This window comes from Amblyomma americanum, chromosome 1 (genome assembly GCF_052857255.1).
Source record: "Amblyomma americanum isolate KBUSLIRL-KWMA chromosome 1, ASM5285725v1, whole genome shotgun sequence".
Lineage (NCBI taxonomy): Eukaryota > Metazoa > Arthropoda > Arachnida > Ixodida > Ixodidae > Amblyomma > Amblyomma americanum.
In genome coordinates, this window is record NC_135497.1 from 27,421,965 (window position 1) to 27,446,432 (window position 24,468).

At 46.6% G+C, this 24,468-nt stretch overlaps 1 protein-coding gene across 5 annotated transcripts in view; it reads left to right on the forward strand.

The window, feature by feature from the left end:
- Positions 1-24,468, forward strand: part of mgl (low-density lipoprotein receptor-related protein megalin) — a 158,107-nt gene that overhangs the window by 72,829 nt on the left and 60,810 nt on the right. For 4 of the 5 annotated variants that reach the window (XR_013310170.1, XM_077645080.1, XM_077645091.1 and 1 more), the window contains exons 2-10: positions 17,381-17,503; positions 18,716-18,850; positions 20,608-20,730; positions 21,102-21,221; positions 21,338-21,454; positions 22,633-22,755; positions 22,849-22,968; positions 23,627-23,752; positions 23,842-24,002. Coding sequence is in view for 4 of the 5 variants with exons in the window: in XM_077645080.1 (XP_077501206.1) it covers positions 17,381-17,503; positions 18,716-18,850; positions 20,608-20,730; positions 21,102-21,221; positions 21,338-21,454; positions 22,633-22,755; positions 22,849-22,968; positions 23,627-23,752; positions 23,842-24,002 (1,148 nt within the window). In the remaining variant the exon portion in view is untranslated. The remainder of the gene's footprint in view (positions 1-17,380; positions 17,504-18,715; positions 18,851-20,607; positions 20,731-21,101; positions 21,222-21,337; positions 21,455-22,632; positions 22,756-22,848; positions 22,969-23,626; positions 23,753-23,841; positions 24,003-24,468) is intronic. The other variant, XM_077645095.1, reaches the window with a different exon arrangement.

Sequence of the window (24,468 nt, forward strand, 5' to 3'; positions counted from 1 at the left end):
ATTCGTTTGTCTTCTTGCGTTGGAGAGTGGCCCGACTGCACCTGTCCACAAACGACACGCGGTGCGTTCTGTGGCTCACTTTGAGGCAACTTGCCCGACGGCCGGCGAGGCTTCTTGTCAAGGAGTAGCTTGGCTGCGGTTTCCGCTTGGGTGACGCGTTGATGGCCGGGGCGAGTAGCAGCGCTTTGTTATCACAAGTGGCCTAGCCTTGGGGCATTGAAAGTAGAAAGCAGAGATTTACGGCGCGCCGGGCTGCAGCTGCGGCTTAGGGGGCCTGCAAAGGCGATAGCCAGCCTCTTTATCAGCTCGGCTGCTGGGCAGCACGAGATGGTGGATTCGACACCTTGCACATTGCGGGCTCAGCTCAGGCCTATGCGACTGAAACTGCAAAATACTAAAATGAAAAGAAGGGGAGCTCTAAGGAAAGCCTAGCGCTCAAAATTACTCCAGTTCTCCACTGCACTGCGGGGCACCCAAATACTTACACTCGTAGTGCTGACGAGCGTGATGACTGATGGTGGCTTTCCCGCAGGCTCTGTTGCCGTGCGGCGCAGCGAGGCACGCGGGGTGTGCGCTCTGCCGCTGGTCTGCGCTCGAAGCTCGGATTGCAGAGTTCGAATCCGCCGAGTCGTTTCGGCAACGCTATGGCCCGGCTAACTGGCGGTGTGTCGTGTCTGCTGTTATGTATCCAAGAGCACATGTCTTTGGCATCCGTGCAGCAATGAGAATGCACATCATTAATGAGTGCAGTAACTAAACACCTGAACACTTTTTGGCACGCTGAGTTCTAGCCTAGCCCCAATAATAATCGTCAGCGAACTGATTAAAATGTTTCGTCTTGGAATTTTTTCTAATGCATGTGGAAGACATATTCATGCATTCAGTGGGCCTTTAGCTCCAACCACGGTATAATAATGTGGCTCGATGGAACCCACGCCTACGACCCGGTGCACTCTTTATAACGAACAGGCGGTTCCTGGCGGTGCCTAATTTGGGCAGGGGCTTACAACGCAGCAGCGTCTCGATTGGCGTGAGCCCAATTCCAGCAAGCTGTGCATGAAGAAGTCGTTGCCGGTTGGCAGCATTAAACGGTGAATTGACGACAGCTCTCGGCGGTCACAGAGCGATTTTTTTTTTGAGAACTGTGCCTGAGGCATAAGTTGAGAAGCGTGAAATGGAATGCAGGAGATAAAGTTAGAACAAGGGGCGAAGCGATTTTGTCTCGAAGCTGTGCGCGTGCATTCCTGCCTCGTCTTCCTTAATCGCTGTCCCCAGGCGCCGGACTGGCCGTCGAGCTCAGGTATACACAAAGTTTGCTGCACTTTAACTCGTTGGCGTCCTGCACTTGGCTGTGGCACTCGTTGTTCGCACTTGTCGTTCCATGGCTACTTTCGTGTTTCGAGATGCGCTCCTTGTTCCGGTTGACAGCGCTGTCTTGTGCGGTCTACTGCGCTTCCGAGTGCCTTTTCCTGCGACGGAAGGGACTCGGTTGTCTCGTCGTTATACGGCCCCTGCCTGGAGACTTTAAGCGGGACGGGCTGCATTCGCGGCGTTGTGGGCGATTCTGAAAGCGTTTACGGCGAGTGGAGCGCTTCCTTCGAGGAGATGGATCGTCGTGGCGCGCGGAATTCCATTTGTCGCAACCGCGAGCCAAAATGTCATTTGGGTTGCTCTGGACCGCGGTCATGTTCTAGTGTCTTCAACTATGCACCAGAGTGGTGAGTTGGTCTTGTTAGTTCATGATCATGTGCATAACAGCACGAAGACGGGACGAAACCGAATAAAATGTCACACGCCACATCAGCGCTTTTTTTTTTTTTCTGTCGTCCCGTGTTCGCGCTGTTACCGACAACTATACATGTATACTCTCACGCGTTACACGCACTGAGAGCGTGGTCACGTGGAGAACTCCGGCGCTTGCGTCTGTCATTTATTCTTAATGTGCCCAGGCAGACCGCATTTTTTTTTCTGTTTGCTGCGCTCTTCTAAGATTCGAAATGCGAACCTTCTGTTTTCCTTTGCTTTTTACTCTGAAATTCAGATATGGATCCTCTGCCGTCTGTTTCCTGTCGTCCATTTCGGTCCATTTATTTTCTGAAGGTCTCAGACCGATTTTTGTGCTTCCAGAACCTGCATTTATTCTGTCGCGGTATTCCGTCGACTCGCTGTTGCACATATCCCCACCACCGCACTTTTTTTTTGTCTTGGCTCGTGTTCGCTCAACTCATTTGGCCCAGTACTCAAGACGCTCGTGCGGGGCCGTGTTCTGTAGCGATCCATTTCCTTTTTACATTCCATTTGGTCCCCTGCCGTTGGTCGCCGCTCCCATTGTCGTAGGGCGTTAGAAGAGAAGCAACCATGGTCGGGACCGAGGCATGCCCATCACGCCACCTGGGGCCGTATTCCTTATAACCTGTCACCATCCATTTGTTCATTTAGTCCTCTGTCATTGCTCACTGAGATATGCCCGCGGTTTTCAAGCGTCTGTATTGTTTTGTTTTGTATTGTTTTTGATGCACTACGTTGTTTGCTCACATTGCTCATAAGTTATTGCTTTCAACAACGCATATCCTTAAAACGTAAATATATTTACCTTTCTAATCCGCTAAAACTTGTTTTTCTATCAAATGCGGAAGGACCGCAGTGATCGTGCAAACTTTGCGAAATATAGCCAGTGGCCGCCAAAGCATGGGACCCAGAGAATAGACAGACGCTGGGCATTCTAGCTGTCGCTAAAGCTCAAGGAAGAAAAAAAAAATGTGCAGATCTACCAGCTGAAATGCATCGCTCGCGATTCGTTTAATTTTCGTCATTCCTTCCTTCTCACCCACTCCTGTAGCTCTTGTGAGCGAATCGCCGGCGAGTAAAACGAGTGCCTTAGTATAGAGAGCTTTTGAACGGCGCAACTCCGATACAGCAGCGCAAGCTCGCTGTCGAGCGGTGGCTTTTGTGCGCATGTCTGTGCGCATGTCAGCGCGGCCAGGGCCGGTTTTGCATGGCACATGCTAGTTGACCGTCCTCAGTGTTTTCCTTTTGCAGTCGCTCGATTAAAACCGAATAAAATGTGACCTTATATGCGACTCGCTGTGCTAAACGTGGAGCTGCGCAGAGCCCGTCTCTTTTTTCCTCCGTCAACGTAAGCGCGCAAGGGCGCCGGCTGTCACGTCTATACTACGGTGTAACAATATACTGCACCGTGGCCTAGACGCACCAAGCCGCGAGCGGGGCAGTTCGATTGTTGTAAGCTAGCTCCGTTTTGTCGGATCGCTTTGTGAAGTAGTTGTGCTTGTTCATTTCCGCGGCTAGTGATGAAGCCAGATCAGTCGTGGGACAATGACAGTGCATTAGTAATGTTTCAAGCTTTGCTTGTTCCTTTTTACGGTTGACGCTATTTTCTCCCAGGCTACAATTTATCGCGTTACGTGGTGTTAACATTACAATTTTGTCTGTTTAGGTGGCGTTGTATGATATGCTCTTACGGCTGTTATCGTTCATCAGTAAGCACGCGAAGGAAGCGAACTGCTGAGGGAGCGACTACTGTCAACAGCCAATAAATTTTAACCCGAATAGTTGGCAGCACTAAATCGACGAGTTGGTCGACTGACCGGGCGTGTTAGTTAGCGTGCTTAACATGTAAAAAAAAGTAGGGGGGGGGGGGGGGGGCAGAACTGCATGCTGTGCATTACTTGTTGCACGACAAAAGGCGCAAGGAGCTTGACTAGTCTTCGCCTGGATCAAGACAAGTCTTGTTATCGAAACGTCGGTGTTTTCTAAGAAAAGCCGATTGTCGATGCCGTCTTGTGCCGTAGTTGCATGGTAGTGACGTCCACTGAATCATAGCCGAAAAATTGTTTTCATATGAGTAGTGGGCAAAGCGCTGCAGAACAGCAAGGCACGTAAGGTCGCAATACAGCTCTGTGCCATCTTTCTCAATGACCTCGCGCTGTCTTGCTGGGCCGCTGCCAACATTTATGATAGAAGCTACGTAGACGACGGATAAACAACCTGTTTTAGGAATCAAACAAACGATTGGATCAAACAAACGACTGTCCTCTATTCTACTTCAGTTCTGTTTTCCCTGTCTGTCTATATGCTAGCTCTTCAATGCGGCTTCGAGCTCATGGGGCACTAAGAAGGTGAGTGATCATTTGCAAAAAAAACTTCGCGCAGGTTTTAGAGTAGTCTTTGTAAGCGTACTTCCTACTTGGATGGAAATAAAACAAAAGTTAACCCACTAGCTTTAGACGCATCGCTTGAGATTGAAACTGTTGCGACACACAGATGGTAATCACGTAACCGCCGAGCGAGTCGGTCACGTGTCTTGGCGCTGGAGCCAACTGCCCGCAAGGCCTCTTACCTGATACCAACCAGATCTTGAAAAAGGTTTCTTGTAATACTCGTGTGCGCATGAGTCTTCGCTATTTATAGTTCACCTCTGACTTCGCATGACTGTCCTTGACGCCACAGCCAATTTCACTTGTGAATTGTCCGCACATACGGAAAATATTGCAGCGTGTTTATATACCACGTGCGGGCAGCCGCCTTTCATGGTATCCGGCGTTGTTCAAGCCCCCCTCCCCCCCAAAGCGTTCGCGTATTGGTCTGTTTTGTAGTGTGCGCTGTGTTACGACGGCTTCAGTGACCATCTCCAGGTCCTGGCTCATGTTACGGCTTCCGCCCTAGAACGGAGTAGGGACAGTTGCGGGCTGTTATCACGCCTTGTATCTTCGATGAGTTGTCGTCGGCTTGCTCCTTCGAAAAGTGTGACTGGTGAAAACCTTCAATGCATCAACTTGTTCTTTCTTCGTTCTGTTTCTTTGCTTGCGAAAGGCGGACAAGAAACCCGGCAAGATAGTAGGCGAACGCACTTCGAAGGCTGCTCTGCATATGCGTGCGTCAATTGGGGCGAATTTTTCCCGCTGAGCGCTTTCATTAAGCGCGCATGAGAGGCGCGGGCGTCAGCAACGTGACGACACAGCGTCGCTGTTAACGATGATCGGCAATTTAGAGCAGCAGCCGGCGCCACCTGTCGCTGAGCGGCCGCCGTCTCGACCGTCGTTTAACTGAAGCCTTTGGTCCCGTCTTCTTAATGAGCCAATATCGGCGGAGGCGTGCGCTGCTGCGCGAATGTTGTCCTTGAGCGCAGAATGGCGCTCGTGACTGACGCGCATTACGCTGTAGTGCATTTTGCTTCGTGGGCCTGTTTTGCCTTCTCGATTACTGCGGGCTCTTTGAGCCGGTGTTTGCTATGTGTACGGACGCCGTCGTCGTATTTGCTAAAGGAAGGGAGGCGCAACTTTATTCCCCACGAAGGTGAAACTCGGCTTCGTGCTGAACGAAGGCGCGCACACGCATGCTTTGGTCGACGCGGGGAAGAAATGCTTCAGGACTACTCTTGGACGACGTTTTTCCCTGTGGGCCGTGGCTGTCTCGAGCGCATACGCCGATTGTGTTCGCGGGGGAGCACACTTGGGGGGGAACGTTGCGCCTACTCAGTGTGACTGCTGAGTGCGCACGACGGACGGCCGCTAACGTGTTCCTTGGGAGCGCAGCTGCGTGGTGACAGCATTAAAATGCTGTACCCAGCTTGAACTTGTACGAGGTACGCAGCTTGAACTTGTGTGGTCCAATGGGCGCATTTGTGCGATGAGTTGTAAAGGTATTTCGCCAGTATACGCGTAATGGATAATTCCATGTCTCGTTGATAGTGGAAGACACAAGCAAAAATACAAGAAACAAGGCAAATAATTTTACTAAAAGTGTGATCTTGAAAGAGGAATCTTGCATCTACGGCTCTGACAATTTCCTCAGCCTGCTAAAGTGCCCGAGTGCATCTGTGTGCACCAGACATCCTTTCCTGAGAACGAGTCTTAATGCCACAGGAATACAGGTATCTCCATCGCAAGCCGATTTTGCAATTAAGATGCGTGCGAAAACACCAATTTTTAAACGCGGATCCCGGAGGCTACGCCACCATTCAGTCCTTTTCGGTAAGGACGTCGCGAGTTTGAATCGACTGGCGGGAAGATTTTTAAATCCAATTTTCTCGGCGATAAATGCGTCGTCTGCTGCCGGATAAACGTCAACAGAGCCAGGAAGAGGCAGAGAATAAATTTTTACTGAGAATAATAATTGGACGAAGTTGCCTTCACTGTCCCTTAAGCTGTGCGTTGGTAAAAAAAAATTGCGAATGATCCAGCCTTAGATGGCTTGCGATCGTGAATAAGCAGACGGGTAGGAGTGTGCATATAACCTGGGCCTACATGGGTTAGAGCATCCGCCTCGTATGCAGGATGTATTGGGCTCGCAGGTAAATTTTTACCGGTGGGTCCTGACTCGCGCCCGGCGGTGGGTTGTGCGGACGGCGTCGCCGACTCCACATTCTTGAGGAACGAGGCTAGAACAGCTGACGCTGTAAAAAAAGAAGATTGAAATCAAGCACTTCATGAGCGTCTCGTTGCGAGACATGCAATGCTTGCGGAGAAATCTCTTACGCATATCGAATGGGTGGAAAGACTTGTCTGCAGGTGAACGCCGCGTCGATGTACTGACCTGCTCCACACTCCTCGGGCGTTTGAAAGGTGCAGAACTGCAAAGAACTGCCACATCTGAATGAGCCGACGTATTGCATTGGAGGCAATCGGGTCGGAAGGTTCGTGCAGAGCGTTCGTTGCGGGGTAGGGCGGTGTCCTTCCCCGCATTGGAGTTGTCAGCCTATAGCGACCCTGCATGCCCGAGCAGTGGACGCGCGGCAGGTGCTTGCACCAACTACGGTAGCCTCTGCCGTCGGGCGCGGTCTCCGTTGCCAGCTCGTAAATCTTAAAAGCTTTGTAAGCACGTGCACAGGACGTACTCCTTGCGCTGGGGCATGCTATACCGCGCGCTTATGTTCGGCTCGCTGCCTTTTCAATCTGAGGGACAGCCCGACTCAGCAGTCGCCAGAAATCTCAAAGAAAAGAAATCAGAGGGGAAATGACTATTCTTCTTCCATGGGTGCCAGGGATAAGGCAGTAACAGCAGTTGTTGGTGCCTCTGAAGCAATGGCACATACCCACGGCTGGGGATTGGCCAGTTTGGTGCAGATCCAAACAGGAGATAAATTCATCGAGACGTATCTCAAGTGGTTCATAAATAAAAATTGAAACATCTGGGAAAACAAATAACGAATTTTGAAAGATTTTGAGGGGATTGGAATGAAAATCGAGGAAACAAAGAAAGAGGGTTAAAATGAATTAAAAACTAACAATAAATTTTGAGAGAAAAGTAAAGGGAAAGAAGAGCTAACACAAAAATCTCCCGGCCTCGATAACATATACCTGTGAAAATTCAAGAGCTTTGCTTTTTTTTCCCTTCTCTCTTGTTCGCGTAATGCTCTGCGGTGGGCCGTCTGCTTATCCGGCAAGCCAATGGTTACGCGACCCACAATGGGCGGCGAGACCCACAAGGAAAATGGGAAATAAGAAAGCGCAGTGCCTGTTTCAGCGTCGTTGTGCTATACGTATTGCGGCGGCTTGGAAGAGCCGCAGTGACGTAACCTTTGTTTATGACCCCGTCGAGTTCCTTGGTCAGTGAAAAAAAAATCCGCGAGCTATGGTTGTGGCGCCTTACCTGCACCTACTTGCTGCGAGCTGGGGTTTCGCGAATCGCTTAACGCTTCCCGGCTGCTGCAAGATGAGGCTGGAAAATACGGGTTGAAAATTTTAAGCGGACCAAAAAAAAGTTTTTTTTTTTTCTCGTTGCATCTCTGCTGTCCACCGTGGCTGATTGTTGCTGTTGCTTGATAGTTGCTGTAGTAGTAGTAGTAGTAGTTAAAACTGTTATTATCCAACAAAGAAAGGCAGCCCCCCCCCTCCCCCCTCCAACCCCCGCGGCACGGGGCCGGCGGGGCAGGGGGTGCTGCTTTAGATGCTGGCCGGGAGGTCTTGGGTCCCGGCGGCCTCTTCAGCCAGTTGTGCGAGCGGGAGCTGGAGCTCAGGGTCCGGCCTGCGCAGAAAGGTCTCCCAGTTTCTCTGCAACTTATATGATGTCCCCACCCCTGAGAGAGTACGAAAATTCCCATATTATGTGGTCGAGGGTCCCTCTCGCCCCACAAAGATTACACTTATCGCTCCTACAGGTCTCGAGGAACATGGGGTTCGCCATAAGCGGCAGTCGCCTCCAAACGACTGCCTGTCTGTTTAATTTCGTGTCTGGCGATGGTACCAGTCTACGATCTAATCTATAATGTTGCGTGATCTCCCAATGATCTCAATTTAAGGACAACGCAGCGGGCTATGGAAATAAAAATGATAGACGTAATGTTAAGCGACCGGAAGCGGGCAGAGTGGGTGAGGGAACAAACCCGGGTTAATGACATCCTAGTCGAAATCAAGAGGAAGAAATGGGCTTGGGCAGGGCATGTAATGCGAAGGCAAGGTAACCGCTGGTCCTTAAGGGTAACGGAGTGGGTTCCAAGAGAAGGCAACAGTAGCAGGGGACGGCAGAAGGTTAGGCGGGCGGATGAGATTCAGAAGTTTGCGGGCGCAGCTGGCAAACGACACTAGACGTTTTTAGCATACCGGAGACGTACTACCGGAGTGGCTGCCCCTCACCCCAATAATGCCACTGCGCATGCGTAAGAGGGGTCCGGTAAACCGGTATACGTCTCCGGTAGTACGTCTCCGATATGCTAAAAACGTCTAGTGTTAATTGGAGAGACGTGGGATAGGCCTTTGCCCTGCAGTGGGCGTAGTCAGGCTGATGATGATGATACCCCTTATTTTACCGTGTGCTCTCCGCTCCCTCGGTCATAGATCACCGAGGGAGCGGAGATATTTGCTGTAGAACTTGCAGAATGGTCTGCGCTTGCTGGTAAGGAGAGTGGAAGGACACTACAAAGAAAATCGTTTCGGGCAAACGTTAACCAACGATCGTTTGAAACAATTATTTGTTTCAAATACTGCAGACCATTTATGGTCCTAACAGGAGAGGCATAGTCGATCATTTAACAACAAATGACAAGCATATGAGACTTCCTGCATGTTTGCAAACAAACGAGGTGGCGCTGCAGTCGCTAGCGGGCTTGCGATAGGCAAAAGGCCAGGGAGTGGCGTCGTGGAGAGGTGTTGAGCGCGGGTTTTCAAGGCTTGTAGGCTTTCTAGTTTCTGCGAATCACAGCAATGGTTGATGCTTCCAACTTAGTAATTTCTCGAAGTACACGAGCTCGCGTTGGCCACGTGCGGCGTATTCAGAGATATAGTTTGCCACTGTGTATTGTATATATGGTTAGCAGTAAACATGTAGAAAGCGTTTCTGCCGTTGATTTGTACGCTAGGCATTGAATAAAATAAGTTTTGACACTCTGCACTAGCCGGAATGCTTTTACTTCGGGACAGTAGTGAGGGGAAGTGCTGGCGTTGTTTCGGCGGAGCAGACGTGCGCTCACCGTCTGCTGACACACGTACCTGTCGCGCTGAGCGAAAAGTAGGGACAGCGTCGTGTCCCCGATCTCCTCTGTCTCGCTTAGGCGCTGTTTTTAGCCGCATGGTCACGCACCAGCCAAGCCGCCTGCTCCCCTTGTTAAACTGGTCGTTCTGGTGAAAATTTTTGATTTCTGGTATTTTATTTCCTAGCCCTAAAGTCTTGTTTCGTCACGAAAAATTATAGCAAAATATTCAGTACAAATTTATAAATTACGCTTTTTAGATGTGTGGCCGTCGAAAATTGTGTGGTAATTTCTTTGATTTCAGTGCCGCATTTCTTTGACAAAAGCGAAAGCGAAGATGCCATAAACGAGGGAATAAATAAGGTTCGTTTTCTGAGCTCTCACATTTTCTGCGACTGGCATCACTCACACCTTCGTAATTCCGTAACGCATGAAAATAAAATGATTCATTTTTTGCAAACTATTCCTGAGACGTTGAGGAGCGTAATAAATCTGTCGGTTTTTTTTTCTTCCTACACGTGCAGTACTATATGTTAGTTATTTTTGTAAGAAACGTTTTCATGTAACTATGCATGCGTAAGTACTGATCATCTAAAAAAAGAACTAATCGCGTCATCATAGAGAACAGGGCTTTGTGTACATGCTGGCATAAAAAAAAATTGCGCACCTTCTGCTCAATTATTTAAGACCTTGGGGTGACTTGACGAGGGTGTTAATTATAATTACCCAGAACTGCACCAAGTATAGCTAAAAATAAAAGGCATTACTGAAACTAGCGTAGCAATTTCGTATTTACGCCAAGTTCAGTTACACATCGCATGCATAAATAACGAAAACACTTCTCATTGCCGCGTCCCCTCTCAATCTCGCCACGTGTCTGTTAGTTGCACGCCTGCGGCTGCTTCTTTCCAGACAAGCTTCGCGATCATGTACTTCCTCATGAAACATGACACATGCATGACGCAATGAAAAAAAAAGCATGTGGCGTTCAGCACACTCAAGGTACGCTATTCTAAGCACACCAACGCGACCGCGCAAGATTGACACAACTTACCAGACTTCTTTCTACTCGAATCAAATAATTCCGTCGGTCATATTAAGAAACAGTTTCAAGTAAATATTAAATGTCATAAAACGCGCCATTAAAACATGCTGTGCTATTAACAAAAAAAAACGCATTCCTTGGGGGCGAGTGAACCTGCCGGCGCCCCGTGCACACCGGCTCAAGGTGATAAATACGTGTGCAGCTACATGGACTTTTTTTTTCTTTGCGAAGTTATAAGCGTACTATGCTGATGTTCAGGTGAATAAATGCAGTAACTTGCATGCTATTAAGTGCACTGAGCGGCAGTGCCAATCGACTCCCAGACTTCGCGCTTTACTACCGTGGCCCATTGCCTGTTAGCCAGTTTCCTAATGCGGTATTTGTGTGCGAGAAATCTATCGAGGCTAACTTAAATTTCCTTTTATGCTACTACGCGGATCCAACAGTGACGCAGCTGGTCAATACATGCTGCTTCTGCAGTGCACAGGCATGATGCAGCCGTTGGTAGCTGCGGCCATGGAGGAAAAAAAAAAAATGAGGAGGGAGCATCCGGCGGCAGACTTCAAGCCTAGTCGTAAAAATGCATTAAAGAGTCGGTCCCCCCGTGACCACGCCACGTGATAGCGTGCGGTGATATCTAGCGCCGCTGGTGGCGCGCATGCGCGGATTAGCGCGGCACGCTGACTGTAGATGAACTTCCTTGCTGTAGACGGCCGCGCCACGGGCCGCGCACAGACGCGCGCACTAAAACATACCAACACCAAAATAGTACGGACTGACTGGGAGAGCGAAAAAACGGGGAGGGAGCGGCTGCACGAAGGCTGACCGCTTGGCGTCGCGCTCCCTCCTAAGTTTTTTTTTTTTTTCTCCGTGGCTGCGGCAGCTGCGGTAGGCACGGGCAGGCGGAACCTGTTTTGCCTACCACGCGAAAGTCGCTGCTGACATCAGCGCCACCGCATCTTCGTGACGTCGCGGTGTGAAGGAGGTCTATACAGATAATAAAAAGCAAAGAAACAAAAAACGACAAAAAAGCAAAGAAACAGGTACAAAGACAGACGTTATACAGAGCTAAAACTCGTGAAACAAGGAGGTGACGTTCCAATGCTGTTGCATTATTACCTGACTTAAAAATGTGAGGGCATTCTATTCGGACACAGTTCTTGCGAGGAAGATATTTTTAAATGTGTTTGTGCGTGCGGAAATTGGTGCCAGTGAGGGTTGATGCTTGTGTCGATCTGGTCCTCCTCGTACAGTGAGCTTTGACGGATTTGGGCGACTTTATTTTTATTTTTCCTCGTAGGCCCTGATTATAAACAAGGTGTCGAGGCGACTAACTTTTCTTCCGGATTCGAAAGTGTGTGTTACGTGCGTATTACATATTAATGTATGTGTACCCATGTTTTTATCAATGTACGTATTATTAACCTGCATGCTAGTTTTTTTGGAGTCGAAGCTATTCTTGTCATAAGGATTTTGAGGTCTTGGGCGTGTTGGGGTGGTGTTTTCATTGGATTTGAAATTGCCACGTTCGTTCTGTTTTCTTCTTTCATGAGTGATCTGCTTTCCTTTGCCCGAGTATTTCGTGTTCGCATACTGACTATCCTTGCGCACCAGCCGCCGCGGTGTCTGAGTGGTTATGGCTGCCGGCCCGAAAGACGCGGGTTCGATCCCGGCCGCGGCGGTCGAATTTCGATGGAGGCGAAATTCTAGAGGCCCGTGTGCTGTGCGATGTCAGTGCATGTAAAAGAACCCCAGGTCGTCGAAATTTCCGGAGCCCTTCACTACGGCGTCCCTCATAGCCTGAGTCGCTTTGGGACGTTAAACCCCCATTAACCTAACCTAACCTATCCTTGCGCACCTTGCGGAATTTTTCGCGCGGTCAACCTTAGGGCCCTGCGCAGAGAAGCGCTTGGTCCACCGTGCACATGACCCGAGCAGCAAAACGACCTCCACGTCACACATGTTTCGGATGAGTTTCATATCTGTTCTGACGTCGGGGCAACTCCGCCTGATTTGTTCTCCTCGGCTAGCAGTGAGGATAAAATGAAGTGCTCATTCCTTGGGACGCCATTTCGTCCATTCCCGATCGAGAAGGGAAGGAAAAAGGGAAGACGAATGGCATATAAGAGGCAGGAGCTACGCTCCAGAGGAGGTCATCGAGCGAGGTTCCGGGGCGGCGCACCACCCGTGCGTGCTGCTGAATCGCGGCTTCGGCAGAGATTCTGCTCGCTCTGTCATTGCTCGATGGCGCGATCAACTCGTACAAGGGCATCCGCAGAACTTTTTGCAGGGGAAGGGGGAGACGATAGGCAACCACCAAAAAGGAGACACTTATAAGTTTGGTTTCAACTACACGGTAGTTTTGATCAGCTGTACAGATCAAACAAAAATTAGAAACGGCAGTTTAGTGCCCGGCTTATAAAAGACACATTGGTTTTCATTAATGAACAAAGCATTAAACTTAACAAGCAAAATGTGAAAGGTTACTATTGCTTCGTGAACGAGAGCGGTCAGTCTCGCGGCGCGCAGGTCCGATGACCAGTGTTCCTTGAATAGCAGCTGCTGATGGCTCGGGTTTTCCTTGGAAAATTGCGTGGTGGACCCGGGTGATAGTCACTCTTGTCTTTAATAATTACAGGCTGTAGGTGCACACTTATCATACAAAGGCCGTCCAGCCTGTCGTTTTTCATCGTTGAGCGTAGCCAGTTTTTCATTCTCCTTATTGCACTGAAGTAGCTAGCGTTCGACAGCGCCAGTGGTAACTGCTAAGGCCAGAGCTACCTCGATGGCTTTTACGACAGCGGACAAGATCTCTCGGCCTGAACCATAAGAGGTATTTCTGAGGAGTCCCCAGTTTTTTTTTTTTTTTTTTGCGCCATATCTACTACAGTAGGCTACAACTTAAAAAACAGCAGTTGTTAACACTGGGCCATGGTCCGCGGCGTACTGTATTACTCCGCTAGCCAGTCACAAAGGTGAACGAAATCAGCTTTTCAATATTTGACTTTATTAAACAAGCCAGGTATCAAAATTCTAGAGCTTATAACTTTTTTATTATGGTTAGCTTTTTTTTTTGGTGACAGAAGTTTTAACAACGGTCTACATTTTTGTCGTGGAGGAATTCTGTGCGCCGGTCCTGAATGTGGGCGGAGCTTCACTGTTAAGTTGTATCCGACTACAGGAGATGCCCTCTAGCTTCCAAGTTTTCGATGCAGTAAAAGCCTTGGAGTTCTACCAACGAGGACAGCAAACTCAGAAGCATGGATTGCTGGGCGAGTTGGTTATTCATGTTCTAGCAACAAAAAAAATACAGCGAAAAGCATGACACAGTACCAGAAGAAGAGAGAGAGACACACACACACACGCGCATGCATGCATGCACGCACGCACACTGTGGCCTTACTTGCAACTGATTTATTCTTATTTTTTTTCTTATCCACGTACTTAAAGCAATTTTCTCGCGCAAGCGCACATGCAAATGAAAAAAAAAAATCCAAGTCAGGTCGTCATTCCATCCCCGATAAAAAGCTCCTCTCTTTCTCTGTGATAAGGAGACTGATCGCTTACGCAGGGCTGCTCGTTATTTTTGATTAAAAATGCTTCAAGCAGTTTTCGTTCATGCCTGGATTTCCCCTGCGAGTAATGCTCGTGCGGTGAAACAGAGGCGGACATTTACTACTCCTTCACATGCAACTGCCAGGTTGCTCCCTGTGCCCGCTCGCTACGCGTGTTGCCATGTTTGTTGGTGTTCACTGCAGGTGTTCACTGCTAGAACAGCTAAAAATTTCATACTTGCTGGATGCAGCTGGAGAAGTCTGTAGTTCTTCGCGTTGCTTTCCGAAAAGCGGAGAGCCAAAAAGAACCTTTTTGAGGGGAAGTTTAATGGGATCAGGTAGGGGCTTGTAGGGTGGTCGAAATTTTGTCGAGGGGAGGGGGAACTGTGCAGCTTTCTGCTAGTGCATACAAAAAAGTATTTTTTCCCATCCCCATGGGCTTGTATCCGACGTCAATGCTAGCAATTTCGCGTGCTATCGCTGCGGTTATAGTGTGCGTTAATGGTTGGCGTGTGCTGTGATTGTATAAGGTTAGATTTCTGGCACAGTGAGACCCGTCGTCCCACTCGGATAAATTAGGAAGCCTGTCCAGCAGTCGCGGAGTCCGGACCGCGCGTGGCAGCCGTCAAGGATCGACATCAGACTGCCTATCGGAAGCCGCCCATTGTTACCCATACATCGCGCGTGTTGACTGCGCGGACGATTTGTCATTGCGGGCCGCGCTGAAAGACCGCGGTCATGCTCGTCACTGACCCTGCCTTATGCTCTTCCGCTGCTCTGCTTCGGGGGAAACTGTTCCCGCCTGCGTCATTCCTAAGCGTGGACAGCTGGGCTAGTTGGTGGTTTGCAACACTGTTTCCAGCAAAAAACAAAAAAAACCCTGCGGAGCGTATTATATTTCTGTGCACGCCGTTATTTCCGTGGTGTGGGAAACGCCGCTTGTGTCCATGACGGAGCGAGATCAAGTCGCGGTGTGGCCAGGCCCGGGATGTACGATTCTTTCCACTCCAGCCGTCACCGTCGCACTTGAGAGCGGCACTTTGCCAGTTTGTATCTGCATTTTTGTTGGAAGCATCCGCAGTGGAGAGATTCGTAGGCATGCAGTGTGTGCCGTGTAGCCGTGCCTCTTCAAGGAAGGGAAACGTTCGTCCTGACGACTTACCTCTGCTTGTGAACGGGCCGGGGTTGCGAGTAGCCAAGCCTGTTGACTCCGCCGCTTGCATGCTTCAGTGTAGGGCGCCGCGAGGCTTTATTGGATCCGGGCAGCGTGGCTGCTGCAAAAATGCACGGCCTACTTCCTTTTCTACGAGGAAATTGACTGCTCGTTCAAGACAGCGAGAGCGTCGAGGGCACTGTGAGGCAACGTCTGACTTATTGAGAAGTGATTAGATCCGAGACAGTGGTCATGGTGTTTATTCTGAAGCGTGCATTCTGGTCATCCTTTTCGCGTCGTACATTTTTAAAAACTTTTTGTTCGCGGCGCTGTTAGCGGAGCCCTAAGGCTCTGCCCTTTAAAGATTGTCTTAGAAAATCATACATTGGACGATTTTGCGTCTTCGTAAAATTTGTTCTGTCGCAGGAATAGTTTCTATCGCGCTCGGTGCTTAAGTGTGGATCAGCAACAACAAAGAAAATTGAGGAACGTAAATTTCGCTGCCGCATTATTTTTTGTGGCAGTGACAGAGCAAGTGAGTTTTGATCCTTTGAATGAGCATTCATTGGGTCTTTTGGCCCATGTGTCTGTGGCATTTTATGGTGTCACTGCCATTTACTGTGCATGCGCACACACTGTGTTGTTGACCGCAAGCATGTGCAGGGAAACAAAATGGCCTGAATAAGTCTCAGCGTTATGGGGGGAGTATGGCCCCGGCCATAATATTACGGAGCACGCTTTGGCGATCAGACTCTTCTCCCGCCTTACCTAGCAAAAGTTAGGATACACTTTATACATATGCCAGCAAAGGCCGCTGGTTCGCTTGCACATATACCCAAGAAACCATCATATCTTCTCTTTGGAACGCGTCAGGAAATTTCAGCTCCGAAGCATGCTCCGTAATATTCCGCCGCACCTGTACCAGCTTGAGCACATATAACTTAGCGATGAGCAGAGGACGCAGGGATAAGCACCTTTCCTTGGGGAATGGAGCAGATCGATGTGGGCATCCATGTGATGCACTTGTCTTCACTACTGGCATATGAACTTCGTCTCTGGGTGAGAAGTCACCAACCATGATCACATATCCATTTTGTGTCGCAGAAGCGTTGAGTGTTTTGGAGACAAACAGCACATAATTTACTAAGCATCGTGCACAAATTTTGCGCTTGCCGAACGCAATCAAGAAACAGCGCTTTGTGAATATGAAAGTTCTCTGCAGCAATTCATAGGCAAATGCAGAGCATATATGAGGGGTTAAAAGCTTATACCGCGCACTGTTCTGTAATATTCATGCAAGATCTCTAAAACTTGCTGCGTTTGATTCACACTCGCACGCATGCACATGCAGCAATGTACTAACTCCAGCAAAAGTTTGCTGGATGTGGGTGTGTGGAAAGAAGTTTATTCCAGTGCAGTCACGCAAGCAATTTGCTTGAAATGAATGAAAGTACTGGGGGCCTACGTGCTCCTTCCTCTGGTAGGAATATCTGGGGTGGAGCTACAATAAACGTTTTTCCAAGAAATCTCGTCCCGCAAACTTTTGCTGCCTATAGTACATGTTTCCTGCCCTGCAGGTGTCACTTTTCCACCCTCTGTCGAATGAAATGGAGGAACTCCAATAAGCATTGAAGTATAGGTTAAAATTTTGGAATATGCAGTTTCATATGGACCCATTTTAATCAGATGCATTTGAAAAATGTGGTACTTGTGCTGTCGTCACGTGACCCACTAAAAAGAGTTGGGTTCAATCTCGTGGTGTTGTGATTGGTTGGTGAGATCCGAGGAAAGGTGGGGACGCAAGACGTTGAACTGTCTTTGGAATGAAGCCACCATTGTTGTGCCCTGCTTGGAGGAATGGGAATAGACATTACATCTCAGGTCATTAGTTTTTCCTTATAAGAGAAAAGCCGAGTGGAACCCCCCCATCCTCTCCTCCTTATGGCCCTGCCCACCTTTGCATTCATTTGTCGCTGTCTTAGTGCATACCTTAAAGTAAGGTTTGTAGCAATTAACAACTAGGTTCAGCATTGCCTCCTAACTTTTTCTTTTGGTCATGCCACTATGCTAATATTTTTATGTATATTTCAACCAGTGTCACTAGTTTTCCATGGATTGTCCTGGTGTTATTTACTCTTAGTGCGCGGTGCTAGAGTGAAGATTTTCTAGTGACGACTTACCGATGGTCTGCTTTTATTTTTCAGAAGAAACAACAACGTGTTCAACAGATAACTTCAGGTGCAGTAACGGCAGATGTATTCCTCTACGGTGGGTCTGTGATTACCAAAAGGACTGTGAAGAGGGCGAAGATGAACACCAATCCTGCGGTAACTAATGTTCTCTTTTGCTTCACCTTTTCTGGGCTCATAAAGACAATAATTTTATGTAATAATTTTACAGGCATGTGAGCTTAGTGACTGTAGCAAAGAACGGGTGCTGTAGAAAAGCTTCTCCGCCCAAACTTCGATTCACATGTTTGCTAAATTTAGTGTCCGTTGAATGAATTGACACGTCGCTCGGCACTCCTCTTTAACCTGCTTACATTATTTTTTGGCATTCTTGGCTGCGAAATGGTGGCCTGGAAAGCTTTCTGTGCTGTAGAACAGTGTCAGTGATTGGTGCGAACCTGGTGGCACGTGAGTGAAATGAAAGGGACGAGCACTTTGCAGTCCACACGTTAGGTAGCCACTGTACATTAGGCTGTGCAGCTTTTACTTTTTTTCTTCACTTATCGCCGTGCCAGCGATCTTGCATAAGAGGTTTGTTATGCCACCTACAAATATGCCTTGCTATCGACATCTGAGAGGCGTTGAGACGCGACAAGGAAACTGCAGGTTTTCATGCAGAGATTTTTTTGCTGCAAGCATGTTCTTGTGCATAAGAGCAGCGGCCTTTCTGTGCATCTTGCATCTGTCGAGAGGAAGGATTCAGTACTGAGAAGGAGCCGATTACTCTGTGGATTAGGACACTTTTGGTCCCACGGCCAGTTGCGAGGCAGAGGTTGTGAGGACAACAAAAGTTTACTTTAAGACTTTAGAGTTTGATTTCACTGTAGAAATCGGGCATCATGATGGTGAACCATGCATAGGTTTAGTGCTGCAGGCCAGAGCAAGTGATAAGCGGATTAAAAAAAAAAAAAAACTCTCGGGCTTTCGCCATGCTCTCGGGTCGCTAACATGGTGGCCGCTGTGATGGCGCATTAGCCGAATTATTTTTTGGTGGTTTTCCTTGATGCAAGTCGTGGTTGTAAGTGCTCAAGGAGTTACCTTTGGCATGCAGGATTTGCTGGTTCTAAATTTAGATGGATGGTAGAAGTGCCATGTTTATGGCTTGTCCTGTTTTTTTTTTTTCCCCTCAAATCAGGTGGTGCATATTGAAAGCCACATTGTATTTGTAGTGCTGTTGCAAAGGCACCAGTTTGTGCAGTTTTCTGCGCATTTTTCCCACCTCTTTTGTTCGTGCTTTATTACACTTTGTGCACATGCAGTTGCTCTTGGTTATCTCTATATGGCTTTTCTGTTTTCATTGTTTATCTGCAGCTCCTCCACAGTGTAATTCAAATCAATTTTCTTGTGGGCAGTATGTGTTTAATCAATCCTACTGCATACCAAAGCACTGGAGGTGTGACCAAGTTGTAGACTGTGTGGATGGAACGGATGAAAGTGGTGACTGTAGTAAGTGCCCAATTCCTTTATAGTTCCTCCAACTCTTGTTACGTAAATGTCATTCAGCTGCTGTTTAATTGGTAAACTGAATTTTTTAGTCTTGGGACGTAGTGGTGGTTGTAATAACCTTTTTTATCTTTTTAATCGTTATTCCACTTGAAAAAGAAAACTCTGTGAGCAGAACAGCCTTTTCCATGTGCTTAAAAATTTATTAGACTCCAATAGGTATGTGCCCCAGTTGTACACGTGCTCATCTTGCTAAGAAACAAAAATTATGCATTGACTGGTCTGTTTTGTGTGTAGCAGTTTCATATTTGGTTTTGAAATGATGCCTGTTTTTCCAGAAACTTGTTGGTGCCTTTGTTTCCTCCTTCTCTGTCCTGTATAATTAGGGGTTAGACTTTTTGGTTTTTATTTTTCAAAAATTTGGCAGTCTTTTTTGGTCTTTATTTCAGAATGCAAGTCAAGGTTCGTTTTTTTTTCAGCTAATATTATTTTCAACAAATGAATTGTTGACTTTTTTGGTGATTTAATGTGGCAATCCTGTGTGGTCAGAAATCGCTTGCATTCTATCTCGCCATTTTTGTCGGCATGAACAGTTCGTTTGCCAGTAATTAACATAATTTACGAGTAATTTTGCACTTGGAGGTGTGCTTAAGGAATTTCTCTCGTCATTTAAAAAAGTAGCGTAAGTTTAATGAGACAGCCGGCAGACAAAAATGCAGGTGGATGTTTACTTCTAGGATCTAAGTTAAATTTTCTTTGGGTTGTCACGCTGGGTTGAGTGAGAAGACAGAGCATCACGTGGTCTGCATGTTGATGTCAGCTATGGAACTGGGGCTTATTTGTCGCGGTAGCCTGAATACGATACTTTTGATGACAATCGTGCACAGTTTCATCCCAGTATCCTAAATGCAGTCGATAAACCTACTTAACCGACTAACTGCTCTAAGCGGGTGGTGATAGTGAACAGCCAGCAGGCGGCGAGGAGGTGGTGCTTCCCAGTCTGCAGAGTCATGTAAGCAAGCAGTGAAAAGTCCTCAAATTTCACAACTGCCTGGCTTAACTGCCAATTCCACAGTCTCATCATGCCCCTGGCTTCCTTACTTAGTTAATTTTCAACTCTGATTGTAACTCATATCCAAAAGCCAGCTAGCTGTTCATTGCATGCCAAGAATACAGACCTTTTTTGGTTCAAACCGAATTTCAAAAACTGAATTCAGCGTACTTTTATCAGCTTTTTTTTTTCAGTTTAAACCAAAAAGTCTAACCCCCACCTATATTCATAGCTTTGGAAAAAACAAATAAGAGGTGCATGAATTTACAGGCATCTGCACAAGCCATCTACAAAAAATTGAGCCAATTTTGAGTTTATTCATAGTAATTTAGAATAGATTATTATTACTTTGGAAAAAAGAAATGAAATTGTGGGCGATCTGAGGCCACACAGCTTTGTCTTCCTAACCAGCAGCTACAGAAGTGCAAATTTTTGTTAACATAATGACCATTCAATTTGTACTGTTATCTATCAGCACAGTTTATATATACATTATGTTATTGTTTCGGGTAAAAAAAAAAGCTGATGTCTCAAACATTCTTCTTTTTGCCTGTTCAGCCATGTGACATCAGCAGTTGTAAATGGGAATTTTGCTGTATAATCAGTTATTTTGAACCAGATTATTCCTTTGCTAATAATGGCTTGTAAATTTTGTGAAATACCCTTTGTGATATTTCAGGCCTGACCACATTGTTTTTTTACTTTTCAGAATATCGTGTGTGTGAAGAAACTGATCATAAGTGTGGCAGTGGTTTGTGTGTCCCAGCTTCCAAAAAGTGTGATGGCTACTATGACTGCAGGGATGAAAGTGATGAAGCCTCCTGCACAACAAGTAATTATGCTTTGCCAAATAGCTGATAATGAGTTTCGCCTGCTTAGGGTGAAAATGAAACTGTGATAAGCGGATGACAATTGATAATACATTGATCTGATTTATTTCTACACACAGGGCTGTGGGTGAAAATGGGGAAAAAAGCTTTTCACAAACCACTTGACTGGTGCCAAATTCTATCACAGCGACTGCAGCAGGGCAGAAAGAACACTTTTGAACAATACCTAATCAGAAGAGAAAAGAGCCGGAGTAAAACATTATGCGAGTCTAGCACAGAATGCATGAATAGTAAATGCTTAGCAAGTTTATGTATTAACAATAAAGGTCTAAATAATTGTACAAGGTGAATAAATGCAAGTACTTTATTTTAGATGGAACTGCCTGCCGGTTAAATGAATTCCGTTGCCAACATGGCAACAAGTGCATTGATGAGAGCAAAAAATGTGACCATTGGGATGACTGTGGAGATAATTCTGATGAAGAAGGATGTGGTGAGTGCTAGCCTTATGGCCATTCGCATTTGTGATTGCCTTTTGCCCCAGGGATTTTTCTTCCAGTGGCACAGGCATGTTTGTGTTAGTTTTTAATTGACCCATCTGTTATTCAGATTTTCCACCTTGCAACGAAGGCCAGTTCCGATGCACAAATGCCATATGCATACCTATTCGATGGCGATGTGATGGACACTCCGACTGTTCAGACCAGTCTGATGAGCGAAACTGCAGTAAGTAGCATCAGATAGATTGACTTGGTGTGTGGGTTTATTATTTTTTTGGAAAAGCATGTTGGACTTTCGATGGTGGCTACGCATAAAATTAAGGATAGGAAAGAATTGATGTGAAACTAATCATATGGGGAATGCTCATCAAAACTGTGGTGTTACATTGATTTGCTGTTGCTTGTCTCTTCTCATTTGTTGTTAGTCTCAATATGTCAGCCATGCCTCATTTGTTGAAAAGCTGAACTGTAGCTTAAATTTGTAGTTCACAAGAGCAGCATTTTGTGGCACAGCCTTAGTAAAACATTGAAGAAAGCTGATAATTGGCAAATAATAAAAAAAAATGACAAACAGGAGAATTGTGCAAGCAACTGACTTGTAATAGAGGTGGATGAGAGAGGGACAGTGCTTTCATTTTGAGTATAGGTGATTTGAGCACCATCAAATGTTCATTTTCATCCCAGTAAACTGTGGTTTGGGCTAAAAGCTTCTGGCTGTGAAAAAAGAGCATCTGGCTGAACACTGCTTTATGCATCCTGCGAGCCTCCCTGCTTTGCTGCTTCACCTGCACCCTGCCAGCCGTGGTGGCTTTCATTTCTTGGCCTTTCTGCTGGAAGCAGCACAGGGGATCTCCGGTGGCACACTGAGCACATAAACAGCTGTTCAAATAGTGATCAAAAGGGTTTTGTGTTGTAGGCACAGGTGTGTCACTCGTGGGAACGGGTTACTTACTGCGAGGGAGAAAGGGCAGAAAGATGAAAGGTATTGTACTGAATTACTTGAGCACTGAAGTTATGTACACTGCACATACTAGTGCAAGGCACAGCACACGCGCTTGCTGCAGTTATCTTGTGACCTGTTGTTTCATTGAGAAACTTGCAGGACTTGAGGAAGCATTTAGCCATTCTTTTATCACGTGTGAGCATTTCCTGCTGCATTTTGCATTCTAACTTTTTATTTACTTAAGCCAGCAGGGCTGATGCATTGTTTTTTTTTCTTCCTTTTTTTTTAATCTAGAGGTGCACCAACATTTATTACAATGCATGGCTACTCTCAGACGAAAAGCCTCACTTTAGGGGCAGTTTGATATTAACAGTTGATGCTTCCTTCACCGGTTTAGCGTGCACTGCTTTGTGGCGTGCTTTCTCTCTAGACATGCATTAAGTTTCTGCGGCTACTTTCAGCATCTGTCACATGCCTGGACACGAAATTTCTCTGTCCATCTGAGAAAAAATGCATTGACAAGTCCAAGCTTTGCGATGGAAAGCAAGATTGTGATGATGGCGCTGATGAGAAGAAGAACTGCTGTAAGTAACAGTCTCCGCCATGCTTATGCAGTCTGGTGTTTGAAGAGTAGACATGAGTGGAGCCCTATGCTAAGGTCATATTTGTTTTTGCAGCATCTAGCCTCTGTCGAACATTGTCTTGTGAACATGGCTGCCGTGCGTCTCTGGAAGGTGGAGACTGCTTCTGTCCTCCAGGAATGACTATAAATACAAAAGACAAACGGAGTTGTATGGGTATGTGCATTGAGAAATTCAGCTCTGTTCATATAATGCATTCAGGCTATTTCGTGTGTGGCAGTTTATATGCGTAATTTTCCAACAGTTGTTCATAAAGATTTTAATTCGTCATTAACTTCAGTTCTTTCAGTGGCATTTTGCTATATTATGTTCCTGCATGCTTTTTGATCTTCTCTCTGTGTGCACTCCAGACTTTTAGACTTGCTGCTCACATTCCTTAGCAGTCATCTTATTATTAAACTAATAAAACCAGTGGTCTTTCATTTGTTTGTCATGGCCAGGTAGAATGCCTTTTTTAGCAAATGGTGGAAATTTAAAACAATCTACAAACTAATTAGTCAGTTCTGTACTTTAGAGTTCACATCAAATGGTATATGTAAAGGGGTTGCGGTACGAAGTGTGGTATGTGTAAAATTAGTTTGAAAGCGCATTAGAAGTTGTTACGTGATATGCTTTAAAAAATCCTAGCCATATGGCCTGTATAATTTAAATGGTTTTTCGAAGGAAAGATGTATGTGTGAATTTACAATTGCGGCTGAACTTCGCTTAAGTTCGGTGTCTGGATTTGGTTCATTTAAAAAAAAAAAAAGGTCCTCAGATAAAGCCTACTTACTGTAACTTGTGTAATGGCTTTTGCCCCAATTGTGCATTTCAGATCTGAATGAATGCTCTGAATGGGGCTATTGTGACCAACTGTGCACCAACAGTCCCGGAAGCTATCAGTGTCTCTGTGTCCGCGGCTACACACTGGATCCACCACGCCACTGCAAAGCAGACAACAGTGAGTTCATGACAGTACAGACAGGCTCTTTTGTGATGTGATGCCTCTCAGCTTGCAACATCAACACCCTGCTTTTTTACATCATCCAGGTTCTGCTATGCGACTGTTGTTTACACGACACAATGCTATTTACTCGGTCAGCAGTGATGGAGCTGACTTGAGCATTCTGGCTAATGCATCTTCAGCAACTGGCCTGGACTACCACCATGACAGAAAGCTGCTTTTCTGGACAGACACTGAAACAAAGCAGGTCATAATCTTTTCTTCGCAATTTTCTTGTCTGTGTGGCAATATATGTTATAGGTAGAGGTTGGAGGTCTCAGTTTTAACCGAAAAACTAATAAACGTACATCGAATTCATTTTTTGAAACTGTGTTTTAACTGAAAAAGGTGAGTATCTTTCAAGCATATGTCATAGCTCGCTGCCTACTGAGTACGAGTTACAATCAGCCACGAGAGGAAATTGGCGTAGTGCAGAAACTGGGAGCGCGATGGGACAATGGGATTCTTGAGATTAAGTGGTGCCGATGTACGTTTTGAGGCATTGCTCCGCTACTGTAGACAGGTGCCAGGTGCAGACTGAGGCGCTCCACTACATCGTCAAGTTTCATCTATTAGTGTAGTGCATTTTGGTCACACTGGCATCACATTATCAGAGCCCTTGCTTGGTTAAGGATTTTTGCATGGCATGCAAGAATACTGACAATGTTTGTGAC